General features: G+C 65.2%; 2 protein-coding genes across 2 annotated transcripts in view; both read left to right on the top strand.

Moving 5' to 3' along the window:
• Window positions 1-9098, top strand: HSD17B14 (hydroxysteroid 17-beta dehydrogenase 14). The gene is made up of 9 exons (XM_075071272.1): window positions 1-223; window positions 560-611; window positions 5755-5851; window positions 6117-6183; window positions 6395-6486; window positions 7006-7110; window positions 7420-7487; window positions 7795-7891; window positions 8518-9098. The coding sequence occupies exons 1-9, from the start codon at window positions 1-3 to the stop codon at window positions 8665-8667; spliced, it is 951 nt and encodes a 316-aa protein (XP_074927373.1). The 3' UTR covers window positions 8668-9098.
• A 1877-nt stretch (window positions 9099-10975) lies between these two features.
• LOC116840044 (branched-chain-amino-acid aminotransferase, mitochondrial-like) overlaps window positions 10976-17338 on the top strand; it is a gene marked incomplete at its 5' end in the record, with an annotated part of 11528 nt that continues 5165 nt past the window's right edge. Inside the window, 3 exons of the mRNA XM_075071271.1 lie at window positions 10976-11206; window positions 16230-16310; window positions 16538-16762. Coding sequence (XP_074927372.1) covers window positions 10976-11206; window positions 16230-16310; window positions 16538-16762 — 537 coding nt within the window. The remainder of the gene's footprint in view (window positions 11207-16229; window positions 16311-16537; window positions 16763-17338) is intronic.

The following is a 17338-nucleotide window of genomic DNA, read 5'->3' as shown; positions in this document are numbered from 1 at the left end:
ATGAAGCCGGTCGAAAGCATCGAGGGGCGGTCCGACCGAGAGCCCATTAACCACTACTCTAGCTGGCAGTACAGGCCAGCGAACGGAGATCTATCACCAGATGTGGGCAGGGTGGAATCAGCTGGAGAGAGCGAGTTAGGAGAAACTAGTGAATCTTTATCCCAGCTGGACGCGAAGAGGTCAAGAATCTGCAATGAGCAGGCCGCAGTACGCAAGCTTACGGGTAGAGCGTGTCGCCAGGTGCGCCCGTGGGCTGGTGTGATGAATCTGCGTTTCTTGGCTGAGCCCTTCCTAGCTTTGAAACGTATCTACACCACTCCAGTTTTCTATATTCCTACTTTCTCTCCTCGTAATACCACACTTCTTCGCTCAGCCGTACAACCTTACTTTTATGATTTCTTCTTGGTCATCGCTTCCACTTTTTTCTCCTCACTACACTCCTTCCTTCTCCCCCTGTGCCACTAAACTATCCACTCGCTTCGCCTGTACGCGTCACAACGCCCCCCTCACCCCCACACAGGCCCGCCTAACCCACAACGCCCCCCTCTCTCCCCCGCAGAGCCGTCTCATTGCAGTGACCCATCAGCGTTGATGGACGCATCGACTGCCTGGTGAACAACGCCGGACGCCGGTATGAGCTCGCCCCAATCGTTAGGTGATGTGGGTGGGGGTCCCTAGGCCCATCCAGTGGAGATGGGGCGGGAACCCCTGACTGGCAGCAATTAGCACATGGGCCCGCCTGCCCTGTTGGAAGAGGGAAAATGGAGATCCCTGCGGTCAGAGCTTCGGGGCAGGGGTGCAGGGCCTGCATCCTGCTTTTCAACCCCCCCCCATCCTCCCCAGATCCCCCCGAAGCAAATCGACGACGTCACCTCCCAATTTCCGGGATATCTCGAGGTCAAACCTAGGTCGGCTACTTCCTGACAGCAAAGGTGAAGACACCACAGCGCTCCACCCCTAGACCAGCACAGCAGCCCAGCGTGGGAGGAGGGTTTTTTTCCCCAGCTAATAAAACTACCTAGCCTGCGTCCCACCCAGCAGTCAGCGCAGCCAGCGTGGGAGAGGTTCCCAATATACACCCCCATGTCTCCATCCCCAGGAGCCAGCCACAGCCAGCGCGGGGAGGGTCCCCCTATAACACCCCCATGCGCTCCACCCCAGGAGCCAGCTAGCAGCCGACAGCCGGCGGGAGGGACCCTGTATAAATAACCAACACCCCTAGTTAGCTCCACCAGGAGCCAGTGCAGCCCGCCGCCGGGAGGTCCCCATATAACCACCCTGTGCCACCCCAGAGCCATGCGCAGCCTATCCGCGCTGGGAGCGAGCGGTCCCCGTATAACCGCACCCACCCGCGCTCACACCCAGGCCAGACAGCAGCCCAGCGCCGGAGGAGATCCCCTGTACCACAACAACCAACCGCCGCCGACTCCTGAACCTCCAAGATGGCCTGCTATCCTCCACCACCTCTGTCATCCTCATTCTTGCAGTCCGCAGTTCGCCCTGCCACTACTGCTACGGGAGAACCCCAGGGAACACTATTCAAATCTTCCAGTCTCTGTTGCATCATCGGATTAGAGCAGGCTGTCCCTACCGTCGCTCACCTTTAATGGTTACTGCGAAGATATCAGGGAGGAGAGAACTCCAGGAGTCTCGGCTTCCAGCCTCCCATCGCCCCTCTAGTATAGTTTCCTCCACCCCCTCTCCCGAACTGTGGGGACAGATCCCAGGATCCTGGCCCCAGACCCAGCTCTAACACTAGACAGCCGCTCCGCCTCACTAGAGCCAGGAAAGAACCCAGGGTCATGATGCCTCAAGCCAGGAGCCTGTCATAGTATTGGGGCTGGACTATTCTGAGTTGACCTCTCCCTATCGCCACCCCGGGCCTGGCGTTTGGGGGGTGTATGACGCTTGGTGTGAGCTCCCCTGGATCTTGCGAAGGGAGTCCGCACAGCTTTCGAAGGACTGAAAGCGAAGAAGTAACATGTGGTAGTAGGGCAGCAAATTTTAGACGCTATATTGCGCGGTCATCGCCCGGCACGCGGTGGATTGACAGTACAGTACGGGCGTGCGGACGTAGATAGGTATCCACTTTAATGACCCACAGCCCCCTACCGCCACAAACTTCACGGGCTGTCGGGCACTCGGGCTGTGGGGGTAAGAGCTCGCAGCGGCCGCGAAGGAGACAGTCACTGGCTGGAGCCATGTAGTGGAGATGCGCAGTCATGCCGGGGCTGAGGCACATGCAGGAGGTAGTCACAGACTGCGAGGGACTGTTTGGCGGAGTAGCTCGCAGCATCTGGGACAGTCACCTGCCTCTGGGGACACCATGTTGCAGGGAGCTGCAGCCCTTGGTCTCTTGGTCAGGAAGGGGTAAGAATTAAGAGCGGGGAATCCGATACCAAATGATTTGTATTCCTCCCCTCTCACACCCAGTATCTCTTCCTGGAACATCTGGACCCCCATAGTGGGCAGAGACAGCACAAGGCAAAGACAGTCCAGTCGGAGGCCACAATCCATGACTGGGAAGAATTGGCCCAGGCATAGTGCATTAAGACAAGAAGCTGCAGGCCGGTTACTAGAGGAAGAAATGTGGTCACGTAAAGTAGGATAGCGCATGTGGAACTGCTGAAATACTATAGTCTCCTCCGTTAAAAAGGATGTGATTGGGCCACCAGACATGCCGGGTCACCCAGTTCGGGGCTGCCGCGATGCAGCAGACTGCAGAAGCCTCAAACAACTGGGCTGAGGAGCTTCGAAGCCAGCAGCTTGGTTTACATCCCTTGGGCCTCATGGAAGGATTGGGAGGAACCCATGAAACTGGGGGAAAGAGGTAGCTCGGGATGCCAGGCGAAGCCTGGACCCCCGGGTAACGCTTGAGTGTACGCGACTAGCACATAAACCGGTACGACTCTTACCACCCCCCGGTCCACATGCTCCCCCTAGGAAAGTGCGCACGCCCCAAGCGCGGTCGACACGGCTGCTCGAGGGGCGCAGACCAGAGGGGACGGGCCGGCGGAATAGAAGCCTGAGCGCCCGGCGTCCCACTGGGTGACTGAAGAGCGGCGGCACGGTGGCTGAAGCTCTGAAGGTATCGTCCAGGAGGTAAAGCCAAGGAAAACACTAAAGCGGCACACACCACTAGTCGAGGCCCACTTCGTGCCCGTGCGGTCTGTGGGGGCCCCTTCATTGTGACACCCTTCTCGGGGCTCACTATCCTCGGGTCGTCAGCCCCCACCTCCTGAGCCGCAGTCTGACTTAAGCACTCGTGCACTCTGCGCTGCGTGCCCTCTCAGAGTCCCCTCGCTCTGGACCCACCTGAGGAGGCGATGCGCATTGTGTCTCTAAGGGAGCGACTCCAGGCGTACATAGAGACGTTATTGGCGTCTGAGCAGGACAACTGTGCGCGCACCGATTTAACAAACTGGTCCCAACGCAGACTGGCAGAGAAGACCCGGCGAGACGGTATAAATAGCAACAAGCCCCTGTTGCTCCCGCACCCCAGAGGCCCGCGTCCTTGGAAAGGGATCCTGATACACCACCCCACACCCACCCCAAGAGGAGGTTTGTCTCTGATGAAGCGGTCGCTCGGCATACCCCACGCCCCGACCGCCACGCCCAGAGGGGCCCGTGTCCTGGGAGGGTCCCTGGAATACCCAGCTCCCACCCTCCACCCAGAGGAGGCTGTGTCTGGCAAGGGGTCCCTGGATAGCCAGCCGCCCCCTGCACCCCCTCCCACCCACCCACAGGTGTGCTCCTGGTGAGGGTACCACATGGATTAACCCAAGCCCCACCCAGAGGCCTGTGATCCTGGTAGGAGTTCCTGAGTACCGGCAGCCCCTTGCCAGGGCCAGCTCCAGGGGCCTCGCCGCAACCAGCCAAAAAAAAAAATAAGCTATGCGATCACGATCGCATCAGAGCCTTCGCTCGAGCGGAGTGAGGGACCCGCCGTGAATCCGCGATACCTGGAGAGTGCTTGCCCCCTCCGGAGGTTGCTGCCCCAAGCACTGCTCGATAAAGTGGCTGCCATGGAGCCAGGCTCTGCCCGTGCGCCACCCTAGTAGATGCTGATCTCATCCTAGATATTTAACCTGGCCCTGTGGGGGTGCGCTGGGGTTTTCCTTCCTCGGAAGTCTATGCAGACGACGATATCAATAAACCTCATTTATTTAACCTCGTTAACCCCGAATCGGCCTCTATTATTACCGAGGGCAATGCCCATCACCTTGCCACATGCTGGTCAAGAGCTGGCGCCACCCCAAGGGACACGCTCCGGCCGCCATTCTCTGCCTGCCGCTTGGAGCCAGCCAGTCCCGCCTGGGCCGAGGGACCGGTCCCTCCTAGAGGGACACGGGCCGCCCGCCACACCCCTCTCAGAAGCGGACATCCAAGGAACTCACCATTACCCATGTGCAGCCTCCCCCCCCACCGAGCCCATGTGCCCTCGCGCAGCTGCTGCTTCCCCTGCTACCAGCTCCGCGCGGCTGGTGGCGCCCAGCACCATGAGCCTCGGGCTCGGACCCGCAGCAAGTTGCCATAAGTGACGGGGGGTAACGCACGGGCCGTGGGGGTCATCGGGCAGGCCATCGTCAGGGAGTTTCTGAGGGGGCGCTGGAGGGGGGGTTGAGGGCCACGAGAGGGGGGACATGGTCGGTCCGCGGGGCCGACGCAGAGCCGCGGGCGGGGGGAGCTGGGTCAGGCAATAGGTGGTTGGTGGGGGTCGAGGATATTTGCCGGGTGGTGGTTAGTTCGGTGGGTGCGGAGGGGAGGGGGCTACGAGGGCTGCATGGTGGGGACGGAGGCTGGTGTTCCGGTGGTGGGGGGCGAGCGCACTCCAGAGCTCGGCTCCCGTCGAGAATCGTCCCGGACAATTGTCCTCTGCTGTGTCCGGCCGGCCTGTCACCGGACCCATGGGATTATGGGGGTGGTGGTGGGGTTTGAGGGTGGGCAGGGAGTGAGATTTATGTGCCGTGCGAGGTGTTGATGGGGGGCCAGCCGGGGAGCGACATGAGACTATCGTCTCTCTCCGCGTGGGCGTCATGCTGTGGGTTAGCTCTCGCTGAAGCCTGGGGGAGGGGGGAGAGCTCTGTTGGGGAACACTGCTGCGGGAGCCGCGCAGCCCTGGGGGGAGGAAAGTTCGTCTGCGGGACACTGCTGCGGGAAGCTCGCAGCCCTAGGGGTGGGGGGAAGTTCATGCTGGGAGACACTGCTGCGGGAAGCTCGCAGCGCTGGGGAGAGAAATTCCTTGCTGGGACATGACTGCGCGGAAGCCGAGTCACTGAGGGAGGAGGAAGCCCGTTCGGGGGGAGCACGCTGCGGCAAGCTCGCAGCGCGGGGGGATACTGGCGCTAGTAGGTTCAGAGCTAACTTTATTCTCTCATACCCTCCCCCATTGCACCCTGCTTTCTCCTGCCCCCTGTCCCCCGGCCCCTTCTCCCTGGCCCCAGTTCGCAGGACTCACGTGGTCTTTCGTGCCCCTCGAAGCTGAAGTGAGAAATCACTCCCCACTTTTCTGGGGACCCCACACGCCACCAGCCTGAGCTCGTGCGGGAAGTGCTGGACAGGGGATGTGGGTGCTGGTTGAGGGGTGATATTTCTCTGAGCCCCCCAAATCTTGTCCTACCCCTGTTGAGGGTGCATCCCCAGTGTCTGGCGTATCTGGCTCCTCCTCACTCCTAGATACTCTCCCCTGCGTGCCCCCTCTGGATCGCCCCCCCCGATGTCAGCCAGCCCCGACCGTCCCCCTTTTCCCTGCAGGTGGCTGCGGGGCGGGCGCTGGAGCAGCACTGCGGGACTCGGGGGCCCGGAAGTCCCTTTCCAGCCTTGTGATGTCACCAGCGACGGGAACATCCAGGTGGCAGGGTGGATGGGGGGCGAGATCTGTCAGCTGGAGGAGGGCAGATGCTGAGCCAGGGGCTTTCTGTGGGGGGAGGGGCAGTGCCGGGGTGGAGGTTGTCACCTCAGTTGGACCTATAGGTCAAATTTCCCCCACCTCTGTCTTGCCCCCCAAACACCCTCCCCCTGCCCCTCATGCCCCCACTTCCCTCCTTCCCTGTACCCACAACCCCCCTCCCCACACATGGTCCCCCTACTCACAACCCCCCCCTTCTCCCCGCCAGGCGTTGATTGCAGTGACCCATCAGCGTTATGGACGCATCGACTGCCTGGTGAACAACGCCGGACGCCGTGAGTCGCCCCAATCGTTAGGGGATGTGGGGTGGGGGGTCCCTAGGCCCATCCAGGGATGGGGCGTGGAACCCCTGAGCTGGCAGCAATTAGGGGCACATGGGCCCCGCTGCCCTGTTGGAAGGGGAAATGGAGATCCCTGGGTCTGAGCTTCGGGGGCAGGGGGTGCAGGGGCCTGCATCCTGCTTTTCACCCCCCCCATCCTCCCCAGATCCCCCCGAAGAGCAAATCGACGACGTCACCTCCCAGCATTTCCGGGAACTTCTCGAGGTCAACCTGGTCGGCTACTTCCTGACAGCAAAGGTGAGAGACACCACCAGCGCTCCACCCCAGAGCCAGCCGCAGCCCAGCGTGGGAGAGGGTCCCCGTATAACTACCCCCTGCGCTCCCACCCCAGAGTCAGCCGCAGCCCAGCGTGGGAGAGGGTCCCCATATAACCACCCCCTGCGCTCCACCCCAGAGCCAGCCACAGCCCAGCGCGGGGGAGGGTCCCCGTATAACCACCCCCTGCGCTCCACCCCAGAGCCAGCTGCAGCCCAGCGCGGGGGAGGGTCCCTGTATAACCACCCCCTGTGCTCCACCCCAGAGCCAGCTGCAGCCCAGCGCCGGGGAGGGTCCCCATATAACCACCCCCTGTGCCCCACCCCAGAGCCAGCCGCAGCCTAGCGTGGGAGAGGGTCCCCGTATAACCGCACCCCCCGCGCTCCACCCCAGAGCCAGCCGCAGCCCAGCGCCGGGGAGGATCCCTGTACAACCAACCCCCGACCCTGACCTCAGAAGTGGCTGCATCTCCCCCACCTCCCTCTCATCTCTCTGGTGCAGTTCGCCCTGCCCTATCTACGGGAGACCCAGGGCAACATTATCAACATCTCCAGTCTCGTTGGCATCATCGGACAGAGGCAGGCTGTTCCCTACGTCGCCACCAAGGTACTGGCAGAATCAGGGAGAGAACCCAGGAGTCCTGGCTTCCAGCCCCCTCCCCCTCAATAGTTCTCACTCCCCTCCCAGAACTGGGGACAGATCCCAGGAGTCCTGGCCCCAGCCCCAGCTCTAACCACTAGACCCCACTCCCCTCCTAGAGCCAGGGAGAGAACCCAGGAGTCATGTGCCTCAAGCCAATGCTGATCAGATGTTTGGGGGCTGGGACTATTCTGAGTGACCTCCCTTCCCACCCACGGGGCCTGGGGTTTTGGGGGGTGTATCTTGGGAGCCCCTTGATCTGGAGTCTGTCCCCAGGGCGCGGTGACGGCGATGACGAAGGCCATGGCGGTGGATGAAAGCAGATACGGGGTGCGAGTTAACAGGTATCTTATGAATCCCAGCCCCCCATGCACACACAACTTCAGGGCTGGGGGCACTGCTGTGGGGAAGCTCGCAGCGCCGAGGACAGTCACTGGCTGGAGGCACTGTCATGGGGAAGCTCGCAGCACCCCTGGGGGTGTCACAGGCTGGAGGGCACTGCTGCGGAGAAGCTCGCAGCATCTGGGACAGTCACTGCCTGGGGACACTGTTGCAGGGAAGCTCGCAGCCCTGGTCTCTTGGTCAGGAAGGGGTAAGAATTTAAGAGCGGGGTCGATACCAAATGATTGTAGTTCCTCCCCCCACACCCAGTATCTCTCCTGGGAACATCTGGACCCCCATGTGGGCAGAGACAGCCAGGCAGACAGCCAGTCCGGAGGCCACAATCCAGGCTGGGAAGGATGCCCAGGCAAGTGCATTATGGGAAAAGTGTGGGAAGAGGGGTTTGCCATAACCCAGGTGGGGGGGCAGGTGGAATTGGGGAGCGTGAGAGGAGGCGGAGAGGGGCTGAGGGGCTGGCATAAGTGAGGGCATAAGTGGGAGGGCAGAGGAGGGGGTCAGGCCAATGGGGCACTGGAGGGGCAGGGGGGATCTCAGTGGCAGGGCAGAGGAGGGGGGATCTCAGTGGGGGGGGAGGAGGGCAGAGGCACTGGCTAATCTCTCCCCCTGCCCCCCAGCTGCTGGCGCGGATGGGCACGCCGGAGGAGTGTGCCCTGCCAGTGATGTACCTGGCAGCCAATGGGGCACTGGAGGGGCAGGGGGGATCTCAGTGGCAGGGCAGAGGAGGGGGGCAGGGGGGATCTCGGGGGGAGCAGGAGAGCAGGAGCACGCGCTGATCTCTCCCCTCGCCCCCCAGCTGCTGGTGCGGATGGGCACGCTGGAGGAGTGCGCCCTGGCAGTGATGTACCTGGCAGCCAATGGGGCACTGGAGGGGCAGGGGGGATCTCAGTGGCAGGGCAGAGGAGGGGGGCAGGCGGGATCTCGGGGGGAGCAGGAGAGCAGGAGCACCCGCTGATCTCTCCCCTCGCCCCCCAGCTGCTGGCGCGGATGGGCACGCCGGAGGAGTGCGCCCTGGCAGTGATGTACCTGGCAGCCGAGGGCACATTCTGCACCGGGATTGACCTGCTGTTGAGTGGGGGGGCTGAGCTGGGCTATGGCCCCAAGAGCCAGCTGGGGCCCAGCTAGGGGGCTGGGGGGAGCCAGAACTCCTGGGTTATCCCCCTGGTGCTGGCTGAGTTTGCCAGCGGGGCCCGTACCTCCCAGTTATTTGTGTTCCAAATGCTTCACGGGGCCGAGCGTAAATGCTGCGGGTCGGCTCCCTCCCTCTGCGCCCACTAGGCTCCACTCCCCTCCCAAACCTGGGGAGAGAACTCAGGAGTCCTGCCCCCCAACTAGCCTCTCCAGACTAGCCCCCACTCCTCTCCAGAGACTGAGGGTCTCTATGGCTTTGGGTCCCTCCATAGGGGGGTTGAGCAGCGAGGGGCCACCCCAATCTCCATGGGGAGGGGGTCTGGGCAGTGATGGGGGGGCCCCCAATCTCTGTGTGTGGGGCAGGGTCTAGGCACCAGCAGGGGACCCCAAGTTCACATGACTAATAAAGATGATTTGCAAACAAATATTGTTTCCGCTGATTTTTATTTGGTGTGTGTGGGGGGAAACGTGTCTCCTCACGGTCAGCTTCGCACGGCCGTGCCGGAGGAGCTGCCCAGGCCCCTGCGAGTGGTGGCCCGACCTGCTGCCGCTTTCCCCACTGCGGTTCCTGGGCCGGGCCCCTGCTGGTGTCGCTCGGTGCCGCGGCCCTGTAGCGGATAGAAATTGTGTCTCCGCGCAGGGCTCTAGCCAAGAGTTTGAAAAGAGCCGGCTGAGGAGCTGGCAGGCCTGTGAACGTTGATTTTCAATACGTTTTGGAACCCGGGGGCAGTTCCTGAAGACGGGGGAGAGCGAAGGTTGGGCAGATATTTAAAAAGGGGGACACAGGAGGACCCAGGAGTCGTTATTGGCCCGTGAGCCTGACCTCGATCCCGGGCACGACGGGGAAGCAGAAGATACAGGAATCAATGAACAGAGGGGAACATAACGCCGCGCAACTCAGGTTCTGGATAATTGAGCCTGTCAGACTAACTTGGACCCTGGGACGCATCAACCGGGGATCCCCGCGTGGGAGCAGAGAGGTGGTTCGGCCTCTGGATCTGGCCCGGGGGCAAATCCAGCCCCCAGTTCTGGGGCCTGCAGTTCCAGGAGGATGTGGCGAAATGGCAGAGGGGCCGGAGAAGAGCCAGGGGGGCGACTGAAGGGTTAGAAAACCTGCTGGAGGGTGAGAGACGCCAGGAGCTCCAGCCGTGTCGCTGAAACGGCTCGGAGGGACTCGATCCCTGGCTCTAGGGACTGACGTGGGGAACGAATATTTCCACGCAGGCTCCTTAGGCAGGCGGAGGCAGATCGAACCCGGCCCCACGGCCGGACATCGGAGCGAGACGAACCCAGCCTGGGAATGGGGCGCACGTGGAGGGGAATTAACCCTTGGACCGGCTGGCCAAGCGGGATTCTGGGGCACTGGCCACTTTAAAATCCAGGTTGTGGATGGGGACCCCGGATACCCAGCCTCTGCGCCCCACCCCAGAGGTGGCTGCATCTCCAGCCCGCTGCAGGCCAGCTGGGGAGGATAATCGCTCAGTAAATTTATTACAGGTTCTGATCTCGGGGAGCCTGGGTCCCCTCGCTCGTTAGGGGAGGAGGCTGGGGGTTAATTAATACAGGCCCCCCTGGGCAGTGGGTGGCTGATTATGTCCCCAGCCGCTAGGCACGGCAGGTGCTTCTCATGGGGGGGGGAAGCTGATCTGCCCGGGAGGTGGTTGGGGGCTACTGTGCACTGGGGGGTCTCCCCTCACAGAAGTAGGGGGCTATGGCACAGCTGTGGGGGAGGGGGCAGCCTTAGCCTCGGAAAGGGAAATCTCAAGGAGTCCAATGAGCCAGCAATGAGATCGCCCTCCCCCTGCCCCCCAGATCCACATAGCCCCCAAACAGGGGAATAGCAGCCCCTGCCCCCAGCCCCTCCCGCCCCCCACCTAGGGAACAGCAGCCCCCTGCCCCCCCCCCGCCGTGGGGAATAGCAGCCCCCTGCCCCCCAGCTCCTCCCTGCCCCGAAGCCTGGGGAAATAGCAACCCCCTGGCCCCCCAGCTCCTCCTGCCCCCCAACCTAGGGAACAGCAGCCCCCTGACCCCCCTCCCCGCCTGGGAGAGCACCCCTGTCCCCCAGCTCCTCCCTGGCCCCCCAGCCTGCGGGAATAGCAGCCCCCCACCCCCCAACTTCCAGTTCCCGCCCCTCCCCCCTTGCCCCGGTACCAGGCGGACCTGCCCGTGCAGGTAGGGGGCGGGGGCGGCGCCAGCCCCATGGCTGGGGGGGGGGGGAAGCTGCCCTCCCATTGGCTACAGCGGAGGGTGTGGGGGCGGGAGCGGGTGTGATTGGACACTCCCCCGCCCCCAAAATAAGTAAGGGGAAGAACCGAGCTCTTCTGCAAAACCCGGGAAAGGGGGGGCAGCCCCGCCGCTCATCCCCCGTCTCCCTGCCCACTCCACCCCCATCTCTTCCCTTCTCAGCCCCCCCCCCCCCCCCCCGGGGCGGAACCTTCCAGTGTCGCCGTGGGCGCGGCCGGTCCCATTAATCCGCGGCACCGGGGCATGGCAGCGCCGGGGGTTTCGAGCCCGGATCGGGGCCGCTGGGAGGGTGAGTCCAGCCCCGCCCCCCGGACCCTCAGCCCTTGCGCCCCACCAGCTCTGGGCCCTGCCCCCAAACCTGCCAGTGCCCCTCACTCCCGACCTGCAGCCCCTGCCCCCCCCAACCCTGCCGGTGCCCCTCACTCCCGACCTGCAGCCCCCTGCCCCCCACCCGCGGTGACCGGACCAGACACAAGTGTGAAAAATCAGGAGGTTGGGGGTAAGAGGGCCTAGATAAGAAAAAGATCCAAAAATCGGACTGTCCCTATAAAATCAGGACGTCTGGTTACCCTACCCCCAGCCCTGGGCTCCCCCGCCCAGCCGGTGCCCCTCACTCCCGACCTGCAGCTCCTGCCCCCCAGCCCACCGGTGCCCCCACTCCCGACCTGCAGCTCCTGCCCCCCAGCCCTGCCGGTGCCCCTCACTCCCGACCTGCAGCTCCTGCCCCCCCAGCCCTGCCGGTGCCCCTCACTCCCGACCCGCAGCCCCCTGGGCTCCCCCCCCTCACCTGAGCGAGTCTCTCACCTTGAATGTTTTGTTTCCGCCTTTGAAGGACGGAGGAGCGAGGACGAGCCGGGGGGCCCTGATTCCTGGGGGGGGTGATAGACGAGCCCTGGGGACTGGGAGCGGCCCAGGGACCTCGGATGCGGCTGATCCACCGTCCCCCTGCTAGGGTGGGGCAGGCAGGGGAGAGTGACTGGAGTTACCCGTTTTCCACTGTCCGGGCTTGTCCGCGCCGTGCAGGCTGCGAGACCCGATGGATAGAGCAGGGGGGTGGGGGGGCCGGTATAGTTTCTCGGCTTGGCCACCGGCAAGTCCCTGCTGTGCCTCAGTTCCCCACCTGTACCATGGGAAGGGTGGTACGGCTGGGCTTGGTAGGGGGCCTGCGGGGAGTGAGGGGCACCAGCAGGGCTGGGCTGGCAGGGGCTGTGTGGGTCGGGAGTGAGGGGCACTGGCAGGGGCTGTGGTCAGGAGTGAGGGTACTGATAGGGCTGAGCTGGAGGGCTGTGAGTTGGGAGTGAGGGGCACCGGCAGGGCTGGGCTAGCGGGGCTACGGGTCGGAGTGAGGGGCATCGGCAGAGCTGTGGGGGCCTAGGGCTGGGCTAGCGGGGCTGCGGTTCGGGAGTGGGGCACCGGCAGGCTGCGGGGCGGGCTGGGCTAGGCTAGGCTAGCGGGGCTGCTGGTCGGGATGAGGGCACCGGCAGAGCTGGGGGGGCCCCAGGGCTGGGCTAGCGGGGGCTGTGGTCGGCAGTGAAGGGCACCGGCAGAGCTGGGGGGTCCAGGGCTGGGCTAGCGGGGGTGTGGATCGGGAGTGAGGGGCATCGGCAGAGCTGGGGGCAGGCCAGGGCTGGGCTAGCAGGGGCTGTGGATCGGGAGTGAAGGGGCACCGGCAGGCTGGGGGGAGGGCAGGCTGGGCTAGGCTAGCTAGGCTAGCGGGAGCTCGCTGGTCGGGAGTGAGGGCATCGGCGAGCTGGGCGGGCCAGGGCTGCGGTAGCGGGGGCTGCTGGTCGGGAGTGAGGGGCACCGGCAGAGCTGGGCGGCGGCCCAGGGCTGGGCTAGCAGGGGCTGCGGGTGTTGGGAGTCAGGGGCACCAGAACGCCCAGTGCACTGGCCTTGAGTCAGGGATGGGCTGGTTGGACACACTGGTGATTTCCCCCCCCAGTCAGCGCGTGGTTCCGCGGGAACATGGGATTCCCCAGCAGGCCAGGCCCACGGGCTGGCTGAGCCGGGGTGCAGGGCTCGTTGAGGCCATGGGCCGTGCGGGCCACTAATGAGGGCGGCTGCGGACACGTGCAAAGGGTGAACGGAGCCCCATGGCTCAGGCTCCAGGCGAGAGTCTCTGGCTGGGGAAGGTCAGAGGGAAGGGGGAAGCAGGTCATCCCGAAAGGGCCACTAGGGGGCGCTGCTTGTAATCTCTGGCCAGGCAGCTGGGTGGCCCCTGGACTGAGCTAATAAGGCCGCCCCTGGGTGTTTCAGTGAGGTGCCCCTCACTCCCGACCTGCAGCCCCTGCTTAGCCCAGCCCTGGGCCCCGCCCCACAGCCCTGCGGTGCCCCTCACTCCCGACCATGCAGCCCCTGCTCGCCCAGCCTGGGCCCCGCCCACAGCCCTGCCGGGTGCCCCTCACTCCCGACCTGCAGCCCCTGCTCGCCCAGCCCTGGGGCCCCGCCCCACAGCCCTGCGGTGCCCCTCACTCCTGACCTGCAGCCCCTGCTAGCCTGCCCTGGGCTCCCCCCAGCCCTGCCGGTGCCCCTCACTCCTGACCCGCAGCCCCTGCTAGCCCAGCCCTGGGCTCCCCCCAGCCCTGCCGGTGCCCCTCACTCCTGACCCGCAGCCCCTGCTGTCCCAGCCCTGGGCTCCCCCCAGCCCTGCCGGTGCCGCTCACTCCTGACCCGCAGCCCCTGCTAGCCCAGCCCTGGGCTCCCCCCAGCCCTGCCGGTGCCCCTCACTCCTGACCCGCAGCCCCTGCTGTCCCAGCCCTGGGCCCCCCCCAGCCCTGCCGGTGCCCCTCACTCCCTGGCTGCCCCGGAGAAGTGTGGGGCAGGGGCTGGGTGTGTCGGCAGCTCTGGGCCCCGCTCCCCTGGCTGCCCCACAGAGATGCGCTGGGGGCTGGCACGGGGCCAGGCCCTGGAGGTGCCTCTTGTGCCTGCTGTGGCACAGAACTCTGGTCCTCCTCCGGGGCATGCTGGGAAAGTGGGGGGGTGACAGCTGGTTCCCCCTGGCACCAGGCCGGGCAGGACAGGGTGCAGCTGTAGAGGACAGAGGGTGGGGTCCCCTCACGCCAGGCTGGGGAGATGGGGCTCGGCTGTGGGGAGGTGTCCCATACCAATAGGCAGAGGTGCAGCTGTGGGGTGGGGGGCAGGGAGGGTGGCGCCACCTAGTGTCTGGCTGGGGAGAGGGTCTGTCTAGCTCAGGGAGCCCCCAGTCGTGTGTTCCAGGCCCCGGCCCCTCTCTGAGCTGGGGAGAGAACCCAGGAGTCCTGGCTCCCAGCACCCCCCCCAGCTCTAACCACTAGACCCCACTCCCTTCCCAGAGCCGGGGAGAGAATCCAGGAGTCCTGGCTCCCAGCACCCCCTGCTCTAACCACTAGCTGGGGAGAGAACCCAGGAGTCCTGGCTCCCAGCCCCCTCCTCTAACCACTAAACCCCACTCCCCTTCCACAGCTGAGGAGAGAACCCAGGAGTCCTGACTCCCAGCCCCCTCCTCTAACCACTAGACCCCACTCCCCTCCCAGAGCTGGGTGGAGAACCCAGGAGTCCTGACTCCAAGCCCCCTTCCCCCCCATATCTTTTTCCCTTTCCTCCCCTTTCTCCCCCCACCTTGCATGGAAATAAACTACCCCCCCCCATGTTTCCATATCCCTCCCCAGCCCCAGTGCTCCACTCCCACTACCGACCCCCACCCCCCCACAACATGAACCCAGGCATCCGGGTGGTGGAATTTACCAATTTATTATGAACCTACACGTGGTGGGGCTGGCTGGCCATCGGGGGAGCATTTTGGGGGGGGTGCTGGCTGCAGACCCTGCTGTGGGGGGAGGGAATTTACCACTTTACCATACATGCTGCGGTAGGAGCTTGGCGGGTGGGTCGTGAACCCCGGAGTCCGAGGTGGGGGAAGGAATTGATTGTGAACCCACATGCTGGAGGTTTTTTTTTTTTTTGGAGGGGGGTTGGCTGCAAACCCAGGAATCCAGGGGGCGAATCTACCAGGAACCCAGGCCTGTGATTCTGGGGAGTGGGGGCACTGACACTGAACCCAGGCGTTCAGGGCCATGGAGGAGAAACTTACCGGGGACCCAGGCGTCCGGCTGGCTTGCACCCTGGCACGTTGGGGGGCGAAGGCCCCGGGGTCTCTGCTGCGTGGCCCCTGCTCCGTGTCTCCTGCCTGGAGGCCAGCACGGCTCAGCGGGGAGCGAAGTCCAGGTGGGTGGGAGAATGGAGGGGGGGATGGAGATGGCTGATCCTGCTGATGGGGGCAGGTTCCTACGCCTGGCGCTGCCAACTGCATCCCCAATGAGGGGCCCTTTGTGGGGGGCCTGGCACGGTGCCCATGGTGCCCTCTGCCTGGGGGGGGACAGGATCCTTCCTCGGGAACCTTGCCCCCCTCCCCCCACACGGAGCTGGGTTACACATTAACCCCCTGTTTGCTCAGATAGCGTGAAAGGGGGACAGAGAGCGATGGGGCGAATGGGGGGATCCAGCAGGGGGCGCTGGGCTTCGGGGGGTCCAGCGGGGGGCACTCTCCCTCGCAGGCAGGGCTGGCCCCGGGGGGGCGCTAGGGGGCTCTGGGCTGCAGGGGGTCCAGTGGGGGCACTCTCCCCTGGCAGGCAGTGCTGGCCCCAGGGGGGTTCAGCAGGGGCGCTCTCCCCCCACAGGCAGGGTGGCCCTGGGGGGCTCAAGCGGACGCTGGGCTGCGGCGGGCCGGCGGGGGGCGCTCTCCCCTGCAGGCAGGGCCGACCCCGGGGGGGGGCACTGGGTGGCGCTGGTCTGCAGAGGCTCCAGCGGAGGGCGCTCTCCCCTGGCAGGCAGAGCAGGCCCCAGGGGGGTCCAGCTGGGGGTGCTGGGCTGCGGGGGGTGCAGCGGGGGGCGCTCTCCTCCCACAGGCAGGGCCAGCCCCAGGGGGGCCCTAGGGGATGCTGGGCTGCGGGGAGCACTCTCCCCCAGCAGGCAGGAGCGTACAGGTGCGGCTGGCTCTGGGGTGGGGGGCTGGTTATCTGGGGCCCCCTCGGTTGGGCTGGGATGCAGCTGACTCTGGGGTGGGAGGCTGGATCCCCCGGGGCTGGTCCTAGGGGGTGCTAGGCTGCGGGGGGTCCAGCGGGGGGCACTCTCCCCCGCAGGCAGGGCCGGCCCCGGGAGGGGCGCTAGGCTGCAGGGGGTCCAGCAGGGAGCGCTCGCCGTGGCAAGGAGGGCCGGCCCCGGGGGGGGGCACTAGGGGTGCTGGGCTGCAGGAAGCCTGGGAACCTCTCCGGGCTGCCCCCCAGGAAATGGGGGCTCCCCCCTGCCCCCCAGCCACTCGTCCCTCTGTCCCGCAGGTGTTGCCAAGTCAATTCTGTGCCGCCCTGGACCGGCTGCTGCCCCTTGGCCCCTGGAGACCCATCAGCACCTTCTTCAAGGTTAGTGCTGGCCCGGACACCTGGGTTCTCTGTGTCTAGTAGTTAGGGTGTGGGGGCTGGGAGCCAGGACACCTGGGTTCTCTCCCTGGCTCTCAGAGGGGAGTGGGGTCTAGTGGTTAGAACTGGGGGCTGGGAGCCAGGACTCCTGGGTTCTCTCCCCAGCTCTGGGAGGGGAGGGGGTTCTAGTGGTTAGAGCCAGGGGCCAGGACGCCTGGGTTCTTTTCCAGGCCTCGGACCTGCGGGTGGAGTTGACCAAGGAGCCCAAGCCCAAGCCGGAGGTGGGGCAGCTGCAGTTCGGGAAGCATTTCACTGACCACATGCTGACGGTGGAGTGGGACCGGGAGCGGGGCTGGGGCCAGCCCCACATCAAACCTTTCCAGCACCTGAGCCTGCACCCGGCCTCCTCTGCCCTGCACTACGCTGTGGAGGTGTGTGTGGGGAGTGGGGGGGCTGTTCCCAGCCCCTGCGATCCCAGGGGGGCGGCGTCCCAGCCCGGGCGAGGGGGCCCTGGATAACCAGCTCCCCACCCCAGAGCCAGCTGCATCCCAGCCTGGGCGTGGGGCACCCAGATACCTCCCCCACCCTAGGCGAGTGCTTCCCAGATACCTCCCCCAGAGCCCTCCCCTGTGCACTGGGCGAGGGGCCCCGGATGCCCCCCGAGGGGCCGAGTCCCAGCCCAGGTGAGGGGTGTCCAGATACCTCCCACAGAGCCAGCCACATCCCAGCCCGGGCGAGGGGGCCCTGGATAACCAGCCCCCCACCGCAGAGCCAGCCGCATCCCAGCCCGGGCGAGGGGGCCCTGGATAACCAGCCCCCCACCGCAGAGCCAGCCGCATCCCAGCCCGGGCGAGGGGACCCCGGATGACCAGCCCCCCACCCCAGAGCCAGCCACATCCCAGCCCGGGTGAGGGGGCCCTGGATAACCAGCCCCCCACCGCAGAGCCAGCCGCATCCCAGCCCGGGCGAGGGGGCCCTGGATAACCAGCCCCCCACCGCAGAGCCAGCCGCATCCCAGCCCGGGCGAGGGG

The sequence above is a fragment of the Chelonoidis abingdonii genome, chromosome 11 (genome assembly GCF_003597395.2).
Source record: "Chelonoidis abingdonii isolate Lonesome George chromosome 11, CheloAbing_2.0, whole genome shotgun sequence".
Taxonomy (NCBI): domain Eukaryota; kingdom Metazoa; phylum Chordata; order Testudines; family Testudinidae; genus Chelonoidis; species Chelonoidis abingdonii.
This window is presented reverse-complemented; position numbering and strand designations above follow the sequence as displayed.